This window comes from Lagopus leucura, unplaced genomic scaffold (assembly GCF_019238085.1).
Source record: "Lagopus leucura isolate 7727_CA_CO unplaced genomic scaffold, USGS_WTPT01 Super-Scaffold_1, whole genome shotgun sequence".
Lineage (NCBI taxonomy): Eukaryota > Metazoa > Chordata > Aves > Galliformes > Phasianidae > Lagopus > Lagopus leucura.
The window spans coordinates 27,614,774-27,631,661 of record NW_024962250.1 but is presented as its reverse complement, the minus strand read 5'-3'; the positions used below and the strand labels follow the sequence as shown (position 1 = coordinate 27,631,661).

General features: G+C 37.3%; 1 protein-coding gene across 2 annotated transcripts in view; it reads left to right on the top strand.

The window, feature by feature from the left end:
* The first annotated feature begins 1,638 nt into the window (after positions 1-1,638).
* TRIP11 (thyroid hormone receptor interactor 11) overlaps positions 1,639-16,888 on the top strand; it is a 28,880-nt gene continuing 13,630 nt past the window's right edge. Inside the window, exons 1-11 of one of the 2 annotated variants that reach the window (XM_042864373.1) lie at positions 1,639-1,792; positions 3,946-4,022; positions 5,204-5,314; positions 6,468-6,743; positions 7,413-7,481; positions 8,144-8,309; positions 9,896-10,258; positions 11,173-11,213; positions 11,682-11,777; positions 12,496-12,702; positions 13,664-16,693. In XM_042864373.1, the coding sequence (XP_042720307.1) occupies positions 1,654-1,792; positions 3,946-4,022; positions 5,204-5,314; positions 6,468-6,743; positions 7,413-7,481; positions 8,144-8,309; positions 9,896-10,258; positions 11,173-11,213; positions 11,682-11,777; positions 12,496-12,702; positions 13,664-16,693 (4,575 nt within the window). In that variant the 5' untranslated portion in view covers positions 1,639-1,653. Of the gene's footprint in view, positions 1,793-3,945; positions 4,023-5,203; positions 5,315-6,467; positions 6,744-7,412; positions 7,482-8,143; positions 8,336-9,895; positions 10,259-11,172; positions 11,214-11,681; positions 11,778-12,495; positions 12,703-13,663; positions 16,694-16,888 lie in introns of those variants that run through there. The other variant, XM_042864383.1, reaches the window with a different exon arrangement.

Sequence of the window (16,888 nt, the reverse complement as noted above, 5' to 3'; positions counted from 1 at the left end):
CAATTCGGCTTTCAAAAAATGAACAACAGAGTTTTGAAGTTATTTTGAAGAATTTTTGAAGAATTTTTCTAGAATTTAGTAACTTTCAAACATAGGGATAAAAGTGAACAGATGGGGTTTTTCACTGATGAATGTTATGAAGAATTAGGTTTGGGAGCACCAGAACTCATGTTTACAAGACGTATAGCTGTACAATCTTATTACCAACTTTAAAAGTTGGCTTTAAAGAAATAAAACATTTTAAAACATCCAAGAAAAGAAAAAATGTAACTGGAAACATTTTTAATGGCATAGATAGAAAATGAGCAAATTAATTTTATAAGCTGCTACTACCTTATGTTAAACAAGCCAAACTCTTGAGAAATCTTCAGGTACTGATAAATCATTTAAAAAGAAAGGTCTGACAGACTTACGCATGCACCTACATCACCAGCTGTTCAAGACCAATATTTTGTAAGGTCCAAATATTCATTATTTACAATACAGGAATGAGTAGCATTCTTGCATCCAGGCTGTTGTGGAAGCATGAACTATTTTACAATTTTTTTTTATTTTATTTTATTATTTTTTTTTTTTTAACCTGCTTACGTACTTTGTGCCTTGCCTGCATTTCTGGCATTAAAGAACTTTTTGGTATTCAACCTGTGCTCCTCCTTCCTCAGTTCTCATTCTTCAGAAAGTGTTTAAACACGTGCATCTTTGTGCCTACTTTCACAAAATCGAAGTGCTTTTCCATTATTTATTCCAAGAGAGATGCAATTATCATTGCGTTTATGGTATGTTTTTCACCTAGTACTGGCACCGTGTAAATTCAGGGGGGGAACTTAAAAGGGTTTGAATGGAAAGGGGTGTAATACTGAGACAAAACTGTCCAAGAAAGCAGGAGAGCTTTGATTGTCTTTAAAATATATAAGCTTTGAGAAATGTTATGTTACTGTGAGAAACCTTGCATGTAGAGCTTCCTATGGGCATATTTTCTTTCCTTTTGTCAAATAGTTGCATATTTTAGAAATAATTTTCAGTAATAGGTTTTCATCTCTACTTTCAGTATGAGATCTTTGGCATTAGATTGCTCCACCGTTTTTGTGTATATAAAGTATACAATGCTGAAAAGGTTTAAAAAAAAAACCACCTTTGTCATTGTTTTGAATGGAAAATGGCAGCAGCGCTGTTTGCTATTTTCACAATAGTGTCTAAATAGGCACAAATAGATACGGCTGCAAAAGATTCTCAGGAGGAGCAGTGAAGACAGGAACGCGCTGTCCGAGGCGGCCCTGGAAAAGGGCGCCACCTCCCTCGGCTCCGCCAGACCGCCCCCCGCGCCTCCGCCACGATCCCGGCATCCTCCGCTGCCCTCCGGCCGCCGCGGGGCGCTCTAGCCGTCCGCGGCCGCTGTCGATGGTACTCCGGCAGGCGGTGTCATGGCGGCCGTTGAGGTGGCAGCGGCCGGCGCTGCCGGGCGGAGCCGCTGAGCCGGGGGATGCGCACGGCGCCGGCGGAGGGCTCACCGGGAGCGTTTTGCTGAGCCCGCGTAAGAGCTTCGATCTCCCCGGCGAGGAGAAGAGCGGAGGCGGCCACCCCCTTCGCCAAGCCGGTGCTGCCAGGCGCGGAGCCGGGAGCTGCTGAGTGCGGAGGCCTGCGGCCGGCCGAACCATGGCGTCGTGGCTGGGCGGGCTGGGCTCGGGGCTCGGCCAGTCCCTGGGGCAGGTGGGGGGCAGCCTGTCCTCGCTCACCGGGCAGATCTCCAGCTTCACCAAGGATATCCTGCTGGAGGGCGCGGAGGAAGTGGGCGGTAAGAGGGGCTGCGGCGCGGGCCCGTCCGGCAGTCGGGGGAGGGAGGTCGGTGCTGGGCTATCTGGAGCTACCACCCCTGCCCGCTTTGGTCTGCGTTTTTTTCTGGCCTCAGGATCGGGAGAATAAACAAACGCGTTCCCAGGCTGCCGTAGGAGAGGCCAGCCAGCGCTGTGTTGGTTACTCTGTAGTTTGTGTATAGAGTGAAGTGTTGGGTTGTCCGTCGTGGAAGTACACGACGTTTTTCTTTCTTTGCGTGGGCCTCGTTTGTGTCAGACCCGGTTTGATGAGCTGCTTTTGCAGTGACCTCATACGGCTGCAGTGCAGCGGTGCTATCGGTCTGACGTGTCACTCAGACCGTGGTCCCCTCTTGGTTTTGTTGCAGATCTTTCGGCAGGGCTGAGAGTATTCTGCAGTGGGCATAAAGAATAGCAAACACGCAGAGCTGCTCGTGCTTCTCTTTACAGAGTGTGGATTTCAACTACCGTGGCTTATTTGCAGCTGTGAAACACTGCGAATGTGTTGCATAAATCGTGTTAGCAAGCTCACGCTGGAACTGTGATGCAGATGGGGCTTTTGGTGTGTGGGTAAAATGCTCGCAAGAGAGATCTTTATTCTGAGAAGAAATCTTTTCCTCACTTTTCTGAAGGATATGCTCTTGAATTATTTTATATCCTAAATTCTGTATTGGCTTCATTTGGAAACTTACCTTGTGCTTCCAAGTTGTGCAGTCTTCTGCTGGGTTTCTTGGCTATAGTAGAGTATAAATAGTGATACTGCTTCACAGGTTTGTGCTTTGGTTTGTGTGAAAGAGAGCTGATGATCAGCAGTTGCTTCCAGTTGTACCTGAGTGCTAGCATTGCTAGCAACAGCTTTCAATTCCTACCAGTTTTGGAGCAGTGCATTGGTATGGGATCTTATGCTTACTGACCTGGGGTGTAAAAATCCAACATCATCTAAGTGCTCTGATCCCTAAAGGCCTGCACATATCATGTGGCCTTAAGAACGCTTTTAGAGCAGTTCCTTTCCTTCCAATGAGGCACTGGCACAGGCTGCCCCAAGAATGGAGGTATCACCATCCCTGGAGGTGTTCAAGAAAAGTGTTGGATATCACACTGAGTGATGGGGTCTAGAGCAGTCTCAGGTATGGGCTGGTGTTTGCACTAGATGATCTTAGTGGTCTTTCCAATCTTAATAATTCTGTGGTTCTCTTACCCTGTCTTTTAATGTTCGCTGTTTTGACTGCTGGCCTAACTCATGATGCTGTTGGTGGATTACAGATGATAACATCTTCAGTTTAATGGCTGTATTGCAGCTCCTGCAGCGCTCAAGCAACATTGGTTTTAGACAATGTATAGGAAACTATAAAATACAGCATTTAGGTGCACATTTGTGTTTATTTCAAGTTTTGAAAAAATGTGGAGGTTGCATTCTAGCCCATTAATTGTGATTCCTCGTTAATACAAGGAAGTGTTCTATTTATACCCACTAAACCTGGGAGAAGGGAGAAGTAAATGTAGGTTATTTAAGGAAAATTGACTTTTAAAGAAAGAAGATCCAACGGGAGAACAACGCACTTTTTTGTGTGGTCAAACTGCATTGCTTTTGTAAATGACAACGAGTCTTAAAGGGTTTGTGCCCCCTGGCATATGGGACAGGTTGGTGTTCTGCTGTATGGGTTTTTTAGCTGTTGGTTTTTGTTTGTTTGTTTTCCTGACTAAATTTAGTCACCACTGTATGTATTTTAGGGAGCTAATCCTTGTTCTGAATCTTCACATGAAATTATTGAGAAATAATCACATGCAACAGTTATGTCAGGGACAAAGTCCTAAATGAAGAACTGACTCAGTGACACGTAACAGCCCAGTGAAAACTACTGTTACACGTATTTTTAAGCTTAATTTCATGCTTTTCCATTAGTTTTGTGATTTGACTTAAATAATTGATATGAGAGAACTAAATTAAGTCCAGAAGAATTCTGGCCTGAAAAATATTTTCAGTAGCGTTCTGATAAAGGTAACTTCTCATATTTAGGTGCAAACAAATGTTAAAGCAGTCTAAAGAAAAGATACTTAGTAATAGCTGTGGTTTTAAGTAATGTTTGCTCAGTGTTTTGTAAGTTAATAAAACTGAACATTTTCACCTTTCTTTCAGATGCAGCAACAGAGCTACACGTGTCCAATTCCAGATTCAGAGAAATAGAAAGTATTAATGCAGCACAGAAGTCTGAAGTAAGAGATTTCAGAACATTACTGTAATTAAAAGTATAAATAAAAATTGTTTCTGGTAAAGATGAAATTTTGCATCAGAGTTCTTCAGCCTTGTGAAAATCTAGAAACAAGGATAACAGTAGTATTAGATTGTGCCACTTTCCTTTGATGACTAGCTGCCATCATGGTCAGGGGGCAAATTTATTTACCAGTGTTTGTGGTGCATGTTTTCATCTTGTGCTAACTAGTGCAACTGTTCCTACTGATTTGAGAACTTGCGCTGCTACAGTAGATTTGTTGTAAAGAGCTTGCAAATGCAAAGTTCTTGTTAAGTTTTGTTAAATTTTGGCTGGCAAAGACTTAATTGTTTTATAGCGTTTTGTAAATGTGACTCTAAATGTGCAATGCCCAACCACACACGACAGCGTGTCGTTTGCTACAGGCATTGAAGTTGGGTGAGTGTCTGTCTCAACTGGTGCAGCTCTCCTTCGGTCTCCCCACTTGATGCTCCTTTTGACATAGCTACAGATGCTTGTGCTCTTCCACTGTTTCTCACAATCCCGTTGCTGGTCTTGTGACTTTATGTCTGTAAACCAACCACCTTCATGTATGTCATCTGCTCTCAAGAACACCGAACACTTAGATAGTGTTTTGGAGAGATGACAGTTCCTGCTTCTTTTTTGTGATGGCTGGTGACGGTTGTTGACCAATGTTGAAATACTGGGCTGTTAGGGATATTGGCCCCAGTTTATGCTGCGTGGCTATTTTTAAGTTCCACATGTAACTCAGCTTTGAATTTTTCTTCTTGGCCTTTATCTCTGATCACCACAAACTACCACACTATATAAAAGTGGAAAGATTGGGTGTGATCTTGAGTTTTGGGGCCACACTTGGAAGTTATAGTTACTGTGTATTTGGAGTGAAATAATGCAAAATGCCTGTTCTGTTTAGATGATTGTCATTTGGGGTTGGTTGTTTTTTGTTTTTTTTTTTAAGTCTTCATCGAGCTTACATTTTTCTAGTTCCATAAGAACAGTTTGGATGTAGTGCTCAGGGACATGATTTAGCAGAGGGTTGTTAGACTTAGGGTAGCATGGTTAGGTCATGGTTGGACTCGATGATCTTTAAGGTCTTTTCCAACCTGAGTGATTCTATGGTTCTGTGTTCAGAATTTGCTAATACCCATTTCTCATTTTTCCTAGAACGAGAGGCTGAAAAAAGTTTGTAGTGACTTAGAAGAAAAGCATGAAGCAGCAGAGCTTCAAATAAAACAGTTATCTGTGGAGTACCGAAATCAGCTGCAACAGAAAGAGGTATGATACAAAGTAAATGATGTAAGTACAACTACAATGTGTTGTATTGCTTTCGTTGTTGTTTAGTTACAGTATCTGTGCCCTTTCAGGCGAACTATTAGTCACAGTTCTGAATTAGTTTCTGAACCAAACCATAAGGTTTGGTTGTTCGTGAATATAGAAACTGACTAAAACATGAATTTAATTGAGTTGCATAATATTAACAGAGCTGCCAGCAGCTGGGAGAGAAAAGAGAAAGCTCTGGGAACATCATTTGTGTATCTGAATTTCTGTGATCACTGAGAAATGATACACTAACTGCTCTGTATTTCTAGTTCAGCTATCTTCTGAAGGTGCAGTGTCAACAAACTCTCAGATAAATAGTCTGTGGATTTCGCAGTTGTTTATCTTAAAGTGTAAAATTAAAGGAAACAGAGCTACCTTTCCTAATTTGAGAAAGTGTCCCTTTGATATACACATTCCAGTTTTATTGCCTGCTCTGTAACATGGGCTTTCATAGCTGTGTAAATGAAGAAGGGTGCAAGTGTGCCTAGAATATTATGCAAAATGAACTTTCTGTCAGCTTTATTTGTAAATACATGGATGAACAAGATGAAACAGAATTTTGAGATATATAATATTCTGCTCTTTAACTATAATAATAGAATTCTTATGTAAATATGGCAGGGAGTTAATTTTAGTTTGTTGTAAGTAAGCACATTTGCAATACACTGAAATGCTCAGAATTTAAATAAATGTTACCACATTATCTTGAGTCAGTAACTGGAGGAGCATCATACGTTGTTTAATTTTCATATCTGAATTAACTCTTGAAATAATCTTTATTTGGTGCAGCCTGTTAGTGTGAATAGTGAAAGTTTACAGGTATCTCAGTACTGAGAAGTCAGCAGAAACTTCCACTGAAATATATGTAGAAATACTTAACCAGAAGAGTATTAACATTTTTAGTGTGAGTCTTGTATGAGATTCCTTGTAACTGTGACTGCTTTTCTCATTCAGAAGTGTTTAGAATTTTTATTCTTTACTTTCTAGTGGAAACGACCACTGTTTTATGCTGGGAGGGAGTTGTATTTCATTGTTCTTTTGTGAAAGTACAAATGGAGCATATTTTGGTATTCTTACTGAAACGGTGCCGTATATTCTGTATGTTCAGGTGGAAATCAGCCATCTAAAAGCTCGACAGAATGCTTTACAGGAGCAGTTGCAGAAACTTCAGACCGCTGCTCAGTCAGCACAGTTAGGAGGTGGTGTTTCACAACCAGCCACTACATCAGCCTCCTTTGTTCCTGTGGTTAGACATTCCTCAGGTTTTGAAGGCGATGACATGGATTTTGGGGATATAATCTGGTCTCAACAAGAAATAAACAGATTGTCCAATGAAGTTTCTAGACTTGAGTCTGAGGTTGACCACTGGAAGCAGATTGCACAGGTGAGTGATTTCTCTTCTGTCTCCCGTCCAAAATACTGTTTGCATCGTATTGGCTATTTTTGGAATGGATCTTTAATATTCATGTTGTTATTTCTACGAATTTTACTTGATGTGATGGAAGGTGCAGCTTAATGATGTTTTAGTCTACACTACTTTCTGACAACAAAATACTATCAAAAGTGATAGTGGGATATTGTGTACTGTTTTCACCTACTTTTCTGCTAGTACTTGGTATGTCAGTTGTAATTTATGATCTGCTGAGACAAGAAAGAACATAGTCTTTCAGGCTGTTGTTGGCATGAATTGTCATTCCTCAAGCTGTAGCCCAATTTCAGAGGTATTTCTTTCTTTATATGGAAATACTGAAGTAAAATTAGGCAACCCTGTTTCTTTACCAGGTGCAATAATGTCCCCCCCTCCTGCTGTTACACGTTTGCATGTAAAAAAAAACCAACAAAAAAAGTCAGTGGAGAATTGAAGTTTTTTTTTTTTTTTTTTAATTAAAATACCCTTCTTCCAAGGGAAATGACTCTAAATTTGAAGATTAGAAGCTTCATGTTACCTTTGTTGTTTTCTACCTTTGATTGCCAAAAAAAAGGAAACAATTAATTGAAGAATATATGTATTTATCACAATTTCCACTTGGAGGTGTGATATTTCTTTTTTCAGTCTTCCAAAGTGCAAGGAGCAAATGATGCTGAACAAAGCGAAATATGCAAACTGCAAAATATCATTAAGGTAAGATGACAACTTTGACAAACTTGTCCTAGCTTGTACTTTATTCTTCATGGTTTTGTATATTGTCACATGATGTGAATAATGTTAAATGCACCTGGACATGTAATGTAATTGTATGTGCTATTGAATGTAATGTGCTAGATTTCAGAACAGCCTAGCATTCTGAGAATGTGGGGGTGTTTCTGTAATTTGATAAACTTAGCTCCTAAGCTTAAAAGAATGCCATCAGCATTTATGAGGACAAATCACTTTCAGAAGCTGTTGTAGACTTAAGAATGAATTTAGATCTGCAAAGTAAGGTTTTTTTTCTGTTCTCATCTTGCCCTTTTTTTTCATTGAAAGTGCATGATACAAATTCAGATGAATTCCTGAAAGTTATTAGAGATATCCTAATATAACCACTTCCTTTGGAAACAGTTGTAATCTTTATTCACTCTACTATTAAATGTATTTTTTTTGTATTTTTATTATTTGTATAGCATACTGTCTGTGTAAATCTGTATATTCAAGGGAATGTCTTTTTAAATGTTAAAAAAAAAACTTTGACCTTTTCTTTAATAAATCCTTTGATTTTTACGAAGGAAAAATGTTGTTTCTTTTGTGTTCTTTCTTAAGTCTCTGTGCTGTACTTTACCATTCTGTTTCTCTAACAATGTTTTTAGGAGCTCAAACAGAACTTAAGTCGAGAAATAGATGAACATCAACATGAACTTTCGGTGTTGCAAGATGCACACAGGCAAAAGTTGGTAGAGATAAGTCGTCGACATCGAGAAGAGCTAAGTGAATATGAAGAGCGGATTGAAGAACTTGAGAATCAGTTACAGCAAGGTCTTAACTGCATGCTTATTGCTGAGGTTCCTTTCTGATTTAATATGTAGTGAATTGTGGTTAAAGCGTAAATGTTACGTTATGCACAGTGTAATAAATAGGAGGCAGATCAGATTTAGGAATTTGAATTTCAACTTTAATTCAGTTTCACGTTTAAGGAAGGCACCTGTTCTCTTACCTTTTATTCACTGTGTTGGGTTGGATCTGAATTATAGCAAGGTTAGAAAATCTCAGCACAAAAATAGTGAGAAGTACTATGTGCTGTTTGGGTTTCTAGATTGAAACTTTGAGGTTGCTGTAAGAACCACACGTGTGTCTATAGTGTGAATAGATTGTAGAGGAAGCTCAGTAGTTATCAGAAGGAGCCTTCATTGTATCTTGAAGGTTCTTCATATTCCATGAGAAGTTGTGTCAGTGGGAATCTCCTCTAGGAGCTTCGTTGCATAAGTATTTAAGATCTACTTGTAAGCCTTTGTTTAACTTGTTAAAACTCCGGCTTCTGAAGATTATAAGTTCTGGTTTTTGTAAGAGATATCAATAAAGAGAGAAAATATTTTTTCAGGCTCATAACTTTCAAGGCAGCACAGGTAACGTATTTCTCAAAATCAGATGACTCATAAAATGTTATCTGTCTTTTATGTATGCTGCACTTACACATACCAGTAGGGCACATTTATTAAAGTTAAAGGCAGGAATCACATCTGTTCTTTACAAGTTGTCTGTAAAACAAATGCTGCTCTCAGCTTTCAAATAATTTTAGAGTGTATCTGATATTTAGTTGGTTCTGTTTGAGAATGTAATATAGACTGGGGAGAGAGGAAAGCTGTCTGAGCTTACACTTGAGTTCTCAGACAGTATGTTTCCATTTTTCTTCTGTACATTATTTTATTCTGCTTTTTTATACTCTATAACTTATGTGGAAATTGCCTTATTAGGATTATGCAGAACTATGTAGTACTAATATGTGGATCTGTAAAAACATGTCTGGAAAATGAGGTCTTTAGATGAAAAACTTGGCGCACCATTTGGCAAATGAGGTTATCAAGTAATTTATACTTTTTGCAGCCACTTATAAACTCACGAAATGTAATTCTGTCATTAAGGTTTACTAGCAAAAATGTGTTGCATATACAAAGTATTGTACTCTGTGAGAGCCATTCAGCAACTCTTCAACATTAAGTTATAAAGAGTTTTTTTGCATGAGACTGAATTGGATGAGTTTTGATAAATTAATCTTAGAAAACAGACAGATTGTGTCCTGATAAATTGGCTTCTTTCATATTTCCCACTCTTCCTGGTCAAGAATGATGTGTTAATGAAATCTTGAACAATGTGTGTCTTGCAACACTTTTTAAAACTCATTAGAGCCAAGGAGATCCAAGTATTTGAAAAACTGTTTATCAAATCAGTCATATGCATGACAGTGCTTCAACTTGATTCTGTTTATTTTAGTTTTCTGTTGATTGACATGTTTTTGTTTTAGATTATCCTTCTGTCAGGAGAAGGGATGAAAGAGACTTTTAAACAAAAGATCTACCGTGCTGGCTTTGGTTAGTATTGCAAACTTGATCTGTTTTGCTTTTTAGATGGTATAAGCACTGATGCCATGGTTGATTCTCAAATTAGTGAACAGGAAAAGACTGCTCAGAATCTAGAAGGAGGGAAAGCGGACAACTTGCAAATGATAAAGGACCTAGAGGATGAAATAAGAAAATTAAATCAGAAGTTATCTTCTACCAAAGAAGAAAACAAAATTCTTCTGAAAGAGCAAGAACTGTTAAAGGTAGAAAAAATCCAACTAACCCAGGAACTTGAAAGTCTAAAATCTGACTTCAGTATGCTTCAAAGTTCTGTTGCAGAGCAAGGTGCTCTCTTGAAAGAACAGGAGAAGTCTCAATCCAAGACACCGCTACCAGAAGATGTTGTCAGTCTGCAACAAGCACTGTTAGGTACAAAGATGATGTGGGTTTATTTTACTGTTTTTGATTTTTAATAATATGTTGTCACATATTTTCAACTTTATTGCTTAGAATTTACTCTTATAGAATGATAGAGCAGTTTATATTGGAAGGGGTGTTAAAAGATCGTTTAGTTCCAACGTCCTGTCTTGAGCATGGACACCTCCTACCAGATCAGGTTGCCCAGGGTCCCATCTAACCTGGCCTCAAACACATCCGGGGACGGAGTACCCACAGCTTCTCTGGGCAGTCTGTTCTACTGCCTCACCACTGTCATATCAAAAAATTCTCTTGTAATGTCTGGTCTAAATCTCCCCTCTTTTAGATTAAAATGACTCCCTCTTGTTCTATTGCTACGCTCTCTGATAAGGAGTCTCTCTCAAGCTTTCCATTAGGCCTCCTTTAGGCACTGGAAGGCCACTGTATTTTAAGAATTTGGAACTGAATATTCAACTATGTACCTTTAAAAGCTGCTTTAAATAAGGATTGTTCACTGAGATAAGAGCAGAGAATGTTGTTAGGCCTGGAATGATAAATGTAGAAGTTCTGATACCAGTAGTGTATCAACTGTGTGTCAACTGTTCAATAGGTTTTTTTCCTTTGAAATAAACCTGGATAGAAGTTTTATTGTAAAAGTACACTTTTTCTGGGATACAACGTGGTGTCAAATTTGGCCTTCTGTGCATTCAGTTGTAAAAGGGAACTTCTACTTTCTAATATGTGCCTTTCATTCCTTTAAAAAAAAAAAAAAAAGTATCTCATTACAATGCTATGAAATGCTATATGAGATGCTATGATTTTCTTAGAGTAGAATTCTGCTGGGCAAGGTAGGAGGATGATTTGGTTTGATATATTTTTTTTTTTTTTTTGGAAGTAGTAAAAATATGTTTCTTTTTCCATTATAGAAGCAGAAAGAGAAATAGCAAGGCTTTCAAGTTTAAGTCAGGTAAGGCAATTTCTGAATTAAGCTAACAAAAAGCAGCAACAACAGTAACTTGTGGAAAATACCTGTTCTTAGTAGTATCCATTCTTGCAGCATTCACACTGTGTATAAATAACTTTGTAGTCAAGGAAGTAGTTTTAAATTGTTTTTATAATTACATGTGGAAGTCAAGGGAGCAATACATTCCACTTTGTTATACTCCACAGTGTACTCTCTTGAAGAAAACAAGTACAGTTCCACTTAGCCCTCTTTACTTAGGCTACTGTAATATATGTTCTTAAAGTATTGTACATAAACTTCCCTTTAAATTACTGGAAAAACAGTACTTTAGACAATATAAAACTGTATTCATATCAGGTTTTTATTCTTCCATGTTCCTCCACTGATATTTATTGGTAAAGAGTTAATACAGATGATGGTTTTTAAATGCTCTGGATTCTTACCTTAAGTATTTCACTACTGTTTTTGTAGGCTGACAATCCTGTTTGTATGGCAGAAGATGTTCAGGCATTTACATTAGATCTCCAAGTTCTTAAAGAAGAAAATCTTAAACTTAGGAATGAAAAGGTATGTATGTTAGATTTCTGATCTGTATTGTTTACATATTTTTTCTACACAGTGGTAAGTATTGGTATATTCAGAATAGTTTTGACAACATTGTTCTAAAATAGCTTTTTCTTCCATGTTGTGCTCTAACATCACATTTTATCTTACTGATGAATTTAATGTATCTTTTTAATTTTTTTCAACATTCCAGCAAGTCCTTCATAAATTCACACTTGAGAGATATGACTTAGTTTATTTTGTATCCAGAAATTTTTTCAAGTAGGATCTTTCGTATGTTGCATCAATTAAAGACTTCCCATAGCAGTTTTTGTAAGGATGTTTTTCATTGCCCTTGACTCCTTTCATGCTGTGCATTCTGTATGTTTAAAATGTCTCTGGAAGATGTAATAGTCTATCCCAGCTGTGGATCCATACTTCAGTAGTGGATGTAACTGTGATTGTCAGGCCATGACTTTTTATGAAGAAGTTTGTAAATTACACTAACGAGCATCATGAAAGAAGTAATCATGAAAAAAAAAAAGTGTATATATGAATGTTAAAGATGAATACTTCATAATAAAGAATTTCTAATTGGGATAATATTCATATAGACTCAGAGATGTTAACATAAAAATGTGTGCTCTGCTTTTGTTTTTGAGTAAAAGAAGGCATTTCACAGTGGGGCAGTACAAGTTTCATCAAGAGAGGCTAATACGTAGATTTGTTTGTTTGACTTAAGGAGGAACTTGAGAAGGAACTTCTAAATGCACAATGTAAAAATGAGAATATTATTTCTGCATATACTGAGGATCAGAATTCAGAATTAAGACAGTTAAAGCAAGATTTGGAAAGGAAAGAACATGAATTAAATGAAAGTAATGCTGAAAGAGAAACATTAATAGCAGAATTGGAAGAACTAGACAAGCAGAATCAAGAAGCTACTCAGGTAACAAACATTGAAATTATTTGTTGAATTTCAAAAATGTATGTTTATATTTGTGTGTGTTTATCTTTTAAGATGATCTTTGTATGTAGATAAGTTATCCCTGGGGCAAATAAATAGATGGGGATATTGGGGCCAGTGTTTCACCATCTTGATGTGAAATCCTAAAGTGTAAGAAACTTGCTTGTTGCAGACAAAGAAATATGACACGTCTGCTGCCCATAATGCATATCACTTTCTAAAGTCCACATAAACACCACATAGTTTTTGTTTGTATGTAGTTCAGAGGTTTTTATCCTATTAATACTTTAATTCTTTCTTATGACAGTTTAATTAAGATGAATGGTTTTTAAAAGCTTTTTGTCTTCCTTCCATTGTTTTTCATTTTGTTGACCAGTTAATCTGCTGTATCACAACTTCTTCATAATATGGATGTTTGTGGAGCCAAGGTCATGTTATATATAATGAAATTAAAATTATACTTTTATGTCACTGTCTTGTTATACTGACCATTAAGACCAGTCATCATTTGAGGGGCTGCATCTTCAGAACTGTGTTTAATTTTAGGCCTCTCTGTACAAGAAACACATCAAGGCCTTGGCGCATGTCCAGAGAAGGGCAGCAAAGCTGCGAAGGGGCCTGGAGCCCAACTCTTAGCAGGAGAAGCTGAGGGAACAGGGATTGTTTAGTCTGGAGTAGAGAAGGCTCAGGGGAGACCTTACTGTTCTCTACAACTCCCTGAAAGGTGGTTGTAGCGAGGTGACAGTCAGCCTCTTCTCCTGTGTAAATAACAATTAGTCATTTAGCGTTGACTACTTGATACTACTTGTTAGCTCAGTTTTTTTAAGTAGAAAACATTTTTGTTTTCAGGCAAGTTTTTAATTGTTCAGACGATGAAAATCAAATACATACTTCTGCTGATTCTCCTTCTTTTCTAACAAATTCTTGTTTATCTTCATTTCAGCATATGATTACGCTGAAAGAGAAGCTGTCAAGACAACACATAGAAACTGATGGCATCACCAAACAGCTGAAATTTGACATAGATGTTGAAAGAAAGAAAGTAGCAAAATTAGAAATGGAGAAGATGGAAACTATTAAGGAGTTAGATACTCAGAAAGAAAAACTAAGCCAATGCTCGTATGCACTTAATGATTTGCATATAAGTAAGCAACAACTTCAAGATAGCGTTAGAAACCTTCAGGAGCAGTTGAAGAAGGCCCAGGACTGTAACTTGCATAATAAAAGAGAAATTAGAGAATTGCAACAAAGACTGAAAGAAAGAGAGGAGGAACTTTCTCTGTCCTTGAGCAAATTAACAGAAAATATTGAGCAGGCATCTAGCCACAGTAGTCAAGATCTGATTCTGAAAGAAAGAGAAGCAGAAATTGTGAAACTACAGAATAAACAACTGGAAAATAAGCAACTAAATGAAGACTTAGAGAAATCTGTGTCTGATCTCAAAACAGAAAATGGAAAGCTAATAGCAGCCTTTGAAGAACTAAAACAGGAGTTAAATGATACAATTTCTGAGAAGAATAAAGTTTGCTTAGAGAAAGACACAGTTGTGGAAGCTTTGAAATTGGAAAAAAGGCATTTAGAAACAGAATTAAGCCAGGCTGAAAAACAACTTTTTGAACAAGCACACAAGTATGAGCAAACTATTGAGGAGCTATCAAATGCCCGTAGTATGGATACCACTGCATTGCAGCTTGAACATGAGCGTCTGGTTAAACTCAATCAGGAGAAAGATTTTAAGATTGCGGAACTCAAAAGGAGCATGGAGCAGATGGAAGTTGACCATCAAGAAACAAAAGAGATGTTAACTACTAGCTTAGGGGGACAAAAGCAGTTGACTGAACTTATAAAAGAAAAGGAGGAATTTATTGAAAGACTTAAAAATCAAGCCTCGCAGGTGAAGCAGGAACTTGAGGAACATAGGGAAGTTTCAAGAAAGCAGGATGTCTTAAAACAGAACTTAGAGGAGAAAGACAAAAGTCTTGCTATAATGAAGGAAGAAAACAATCATTTGAAGGAAGAAATTGAACGTTTTAAGGATCAGCAAAGTCGAGCAACTCCTGTGGTTGAGCCTAAAACTCTAGATATTATTATTGAACTTGAAAGTGAAGTGACACAATTGAAAGTGATAAAGAATAATCTTGAAGAAGAAATAGAAGTTCACAAAAAAACAATAGAAGACCAGAATCAAAAAACAGTACAACTTCAGCAGTCCTTGCAGGAGCAAAGAAAGGAAATAGATGAGTCTAAATTTCAGTGTGAACAAATGAATGTTACACACGAAAGACTTTCTTTAGAGAAAGATGAGGAAATTAAAAATTTGCAGAAAACAATTGAGCAAATTAAAACTCAGTTGCACAAAGAGAGACAGGTTATTCAGAATGATTCCACTGATCTTTTTCAGGAAACAAAAGTTCAGACACTTAATGGAGAAAATGGGAATGAAAAACATGACTTATCTAAAGCTGAAATTGAAAGACTAGTAAAAGGTATCAAGGAAAGGGAGATGGAGATTAAGCTTCTAAATGAAAAGAATGTTTCCCTAAGTCAACAAATCGATCAGTTGTCTAAAGATGAAGTTGGCAAACTTACTCGAATCATTCAAGAGAAAGACTTAGAAATACAAGCTCTCAGTGCTAGAGTTTCCTCAGCTTCCTATCGGCAGGATGTCCTTGGTCTTCAGCAGCAGCTACAAGCTTATGTCATGGAAAGAGAACAAGTACTAGCAGTTCTAAGTGAAAAGACAAGAGAGAACAGTCAGTTAAAAACAGAGTACCATAAGATCATGGATATGGTGGCTGCTAAAGAAGCAGCTTTGGTAAGGTTGCAAGAAGAGAACCAAAAATTATCTAATAGATTTGAAAATAGCAGTCAAGATATGTTTAGAGAAACTATTCAAAATTTATCCCGTATCATTCGAGAAAAAGATATTGAAATAGATGCTCTAAGTCAGAAATGCCAAACCTTATTGACTGTCTTGCAGACATCCAGTACGGGTACTGATAATGGCTCAGGAGGTGTTAACAGTAACCAGTTTGAGGAACTTTTACAAGAACGTGATAAATTAAAACAGCAAGTAAAGAAGATGGAAGAGTGGAAGCAACAAGTAATAACCACAGTTCAGAACATGCAGCATGAGTCAGCTCATCTCCAAGAAGAGCTACAAAAGCTTCAAGCACAGATTTCAGTTGAAAGTGATAGCAATTCAAAATTGCAGGTAGATTATAATGGCTTGATTCAGAGTTATGAACAAAATGAGAAAAAATTAAGAAGTTTTAGTCAAGAATTAGCACAAGTTCAGCACACCATAGGACAGCTTCATAATACCAAAGATCTTCTCCTGGGTAAACTTGATTTGGTAACACCATCTGTGACAATGGCTTCCATCATTTCACAGCCTTCAGTCGTGCAAAGCAGCACTCCTGAAGTACTCAGTGATGAATCTAAACTCCTTCAGAAGGAATTGGAACAGCTGAAAAAAAAGCTGCAAGAAAAAGATGCAACTATTAGGACTCTTCAGGAAAACAATCAACGATTATCCGATTCTGTGGCTACAGCATCAGAGTTTGAAAGGAGGAGTCAAGAAGAGACTGATTCAGAGATGAGGCAGATAAGAGAAAAACATGATGTCTTACAGAAATCTCTTAGAGAAAAAGACATACTGATTAAATCAAAAAGTGATCAGTTACTTTCTGTGAGTGAAAATCTTAGTAACAAAGAAAATGAAAATGAACTTTTAAAACAAGCTGTGACTAATCTCAAAGAAAGGAATTTAATATTAGAAATGGATATTCGAAAACTGAAAGAAGAAAATGAAAAAATAGTTGTAAGGTGTAGAGAAAAAGAAACAGAATTCCGAGCACTTCAGGAAACTAATATGCAATTTTCAATGATGCTGAAAGAGAAAGAGTTTGAGTCCCACTCAATGAAGGAAAAAGCTCTCGCTTTTGAGAAGCTATTGAAAGAGAAAGAACAGGTATGTACGTTCATGTTTATTATCTTCTGAAATAAGTGGCATGGTAATGTATTTTCATGTACATGTACACATCATGTGTTTGCCTGAAATTGGTGACTCCTCACTGCATCGTATTACAGAGTAAAAAATGAAAAATCAATGGATGAATGGCTTGCAATTTTAACTGTTAATTTTATATCCATAAACCACATTTTT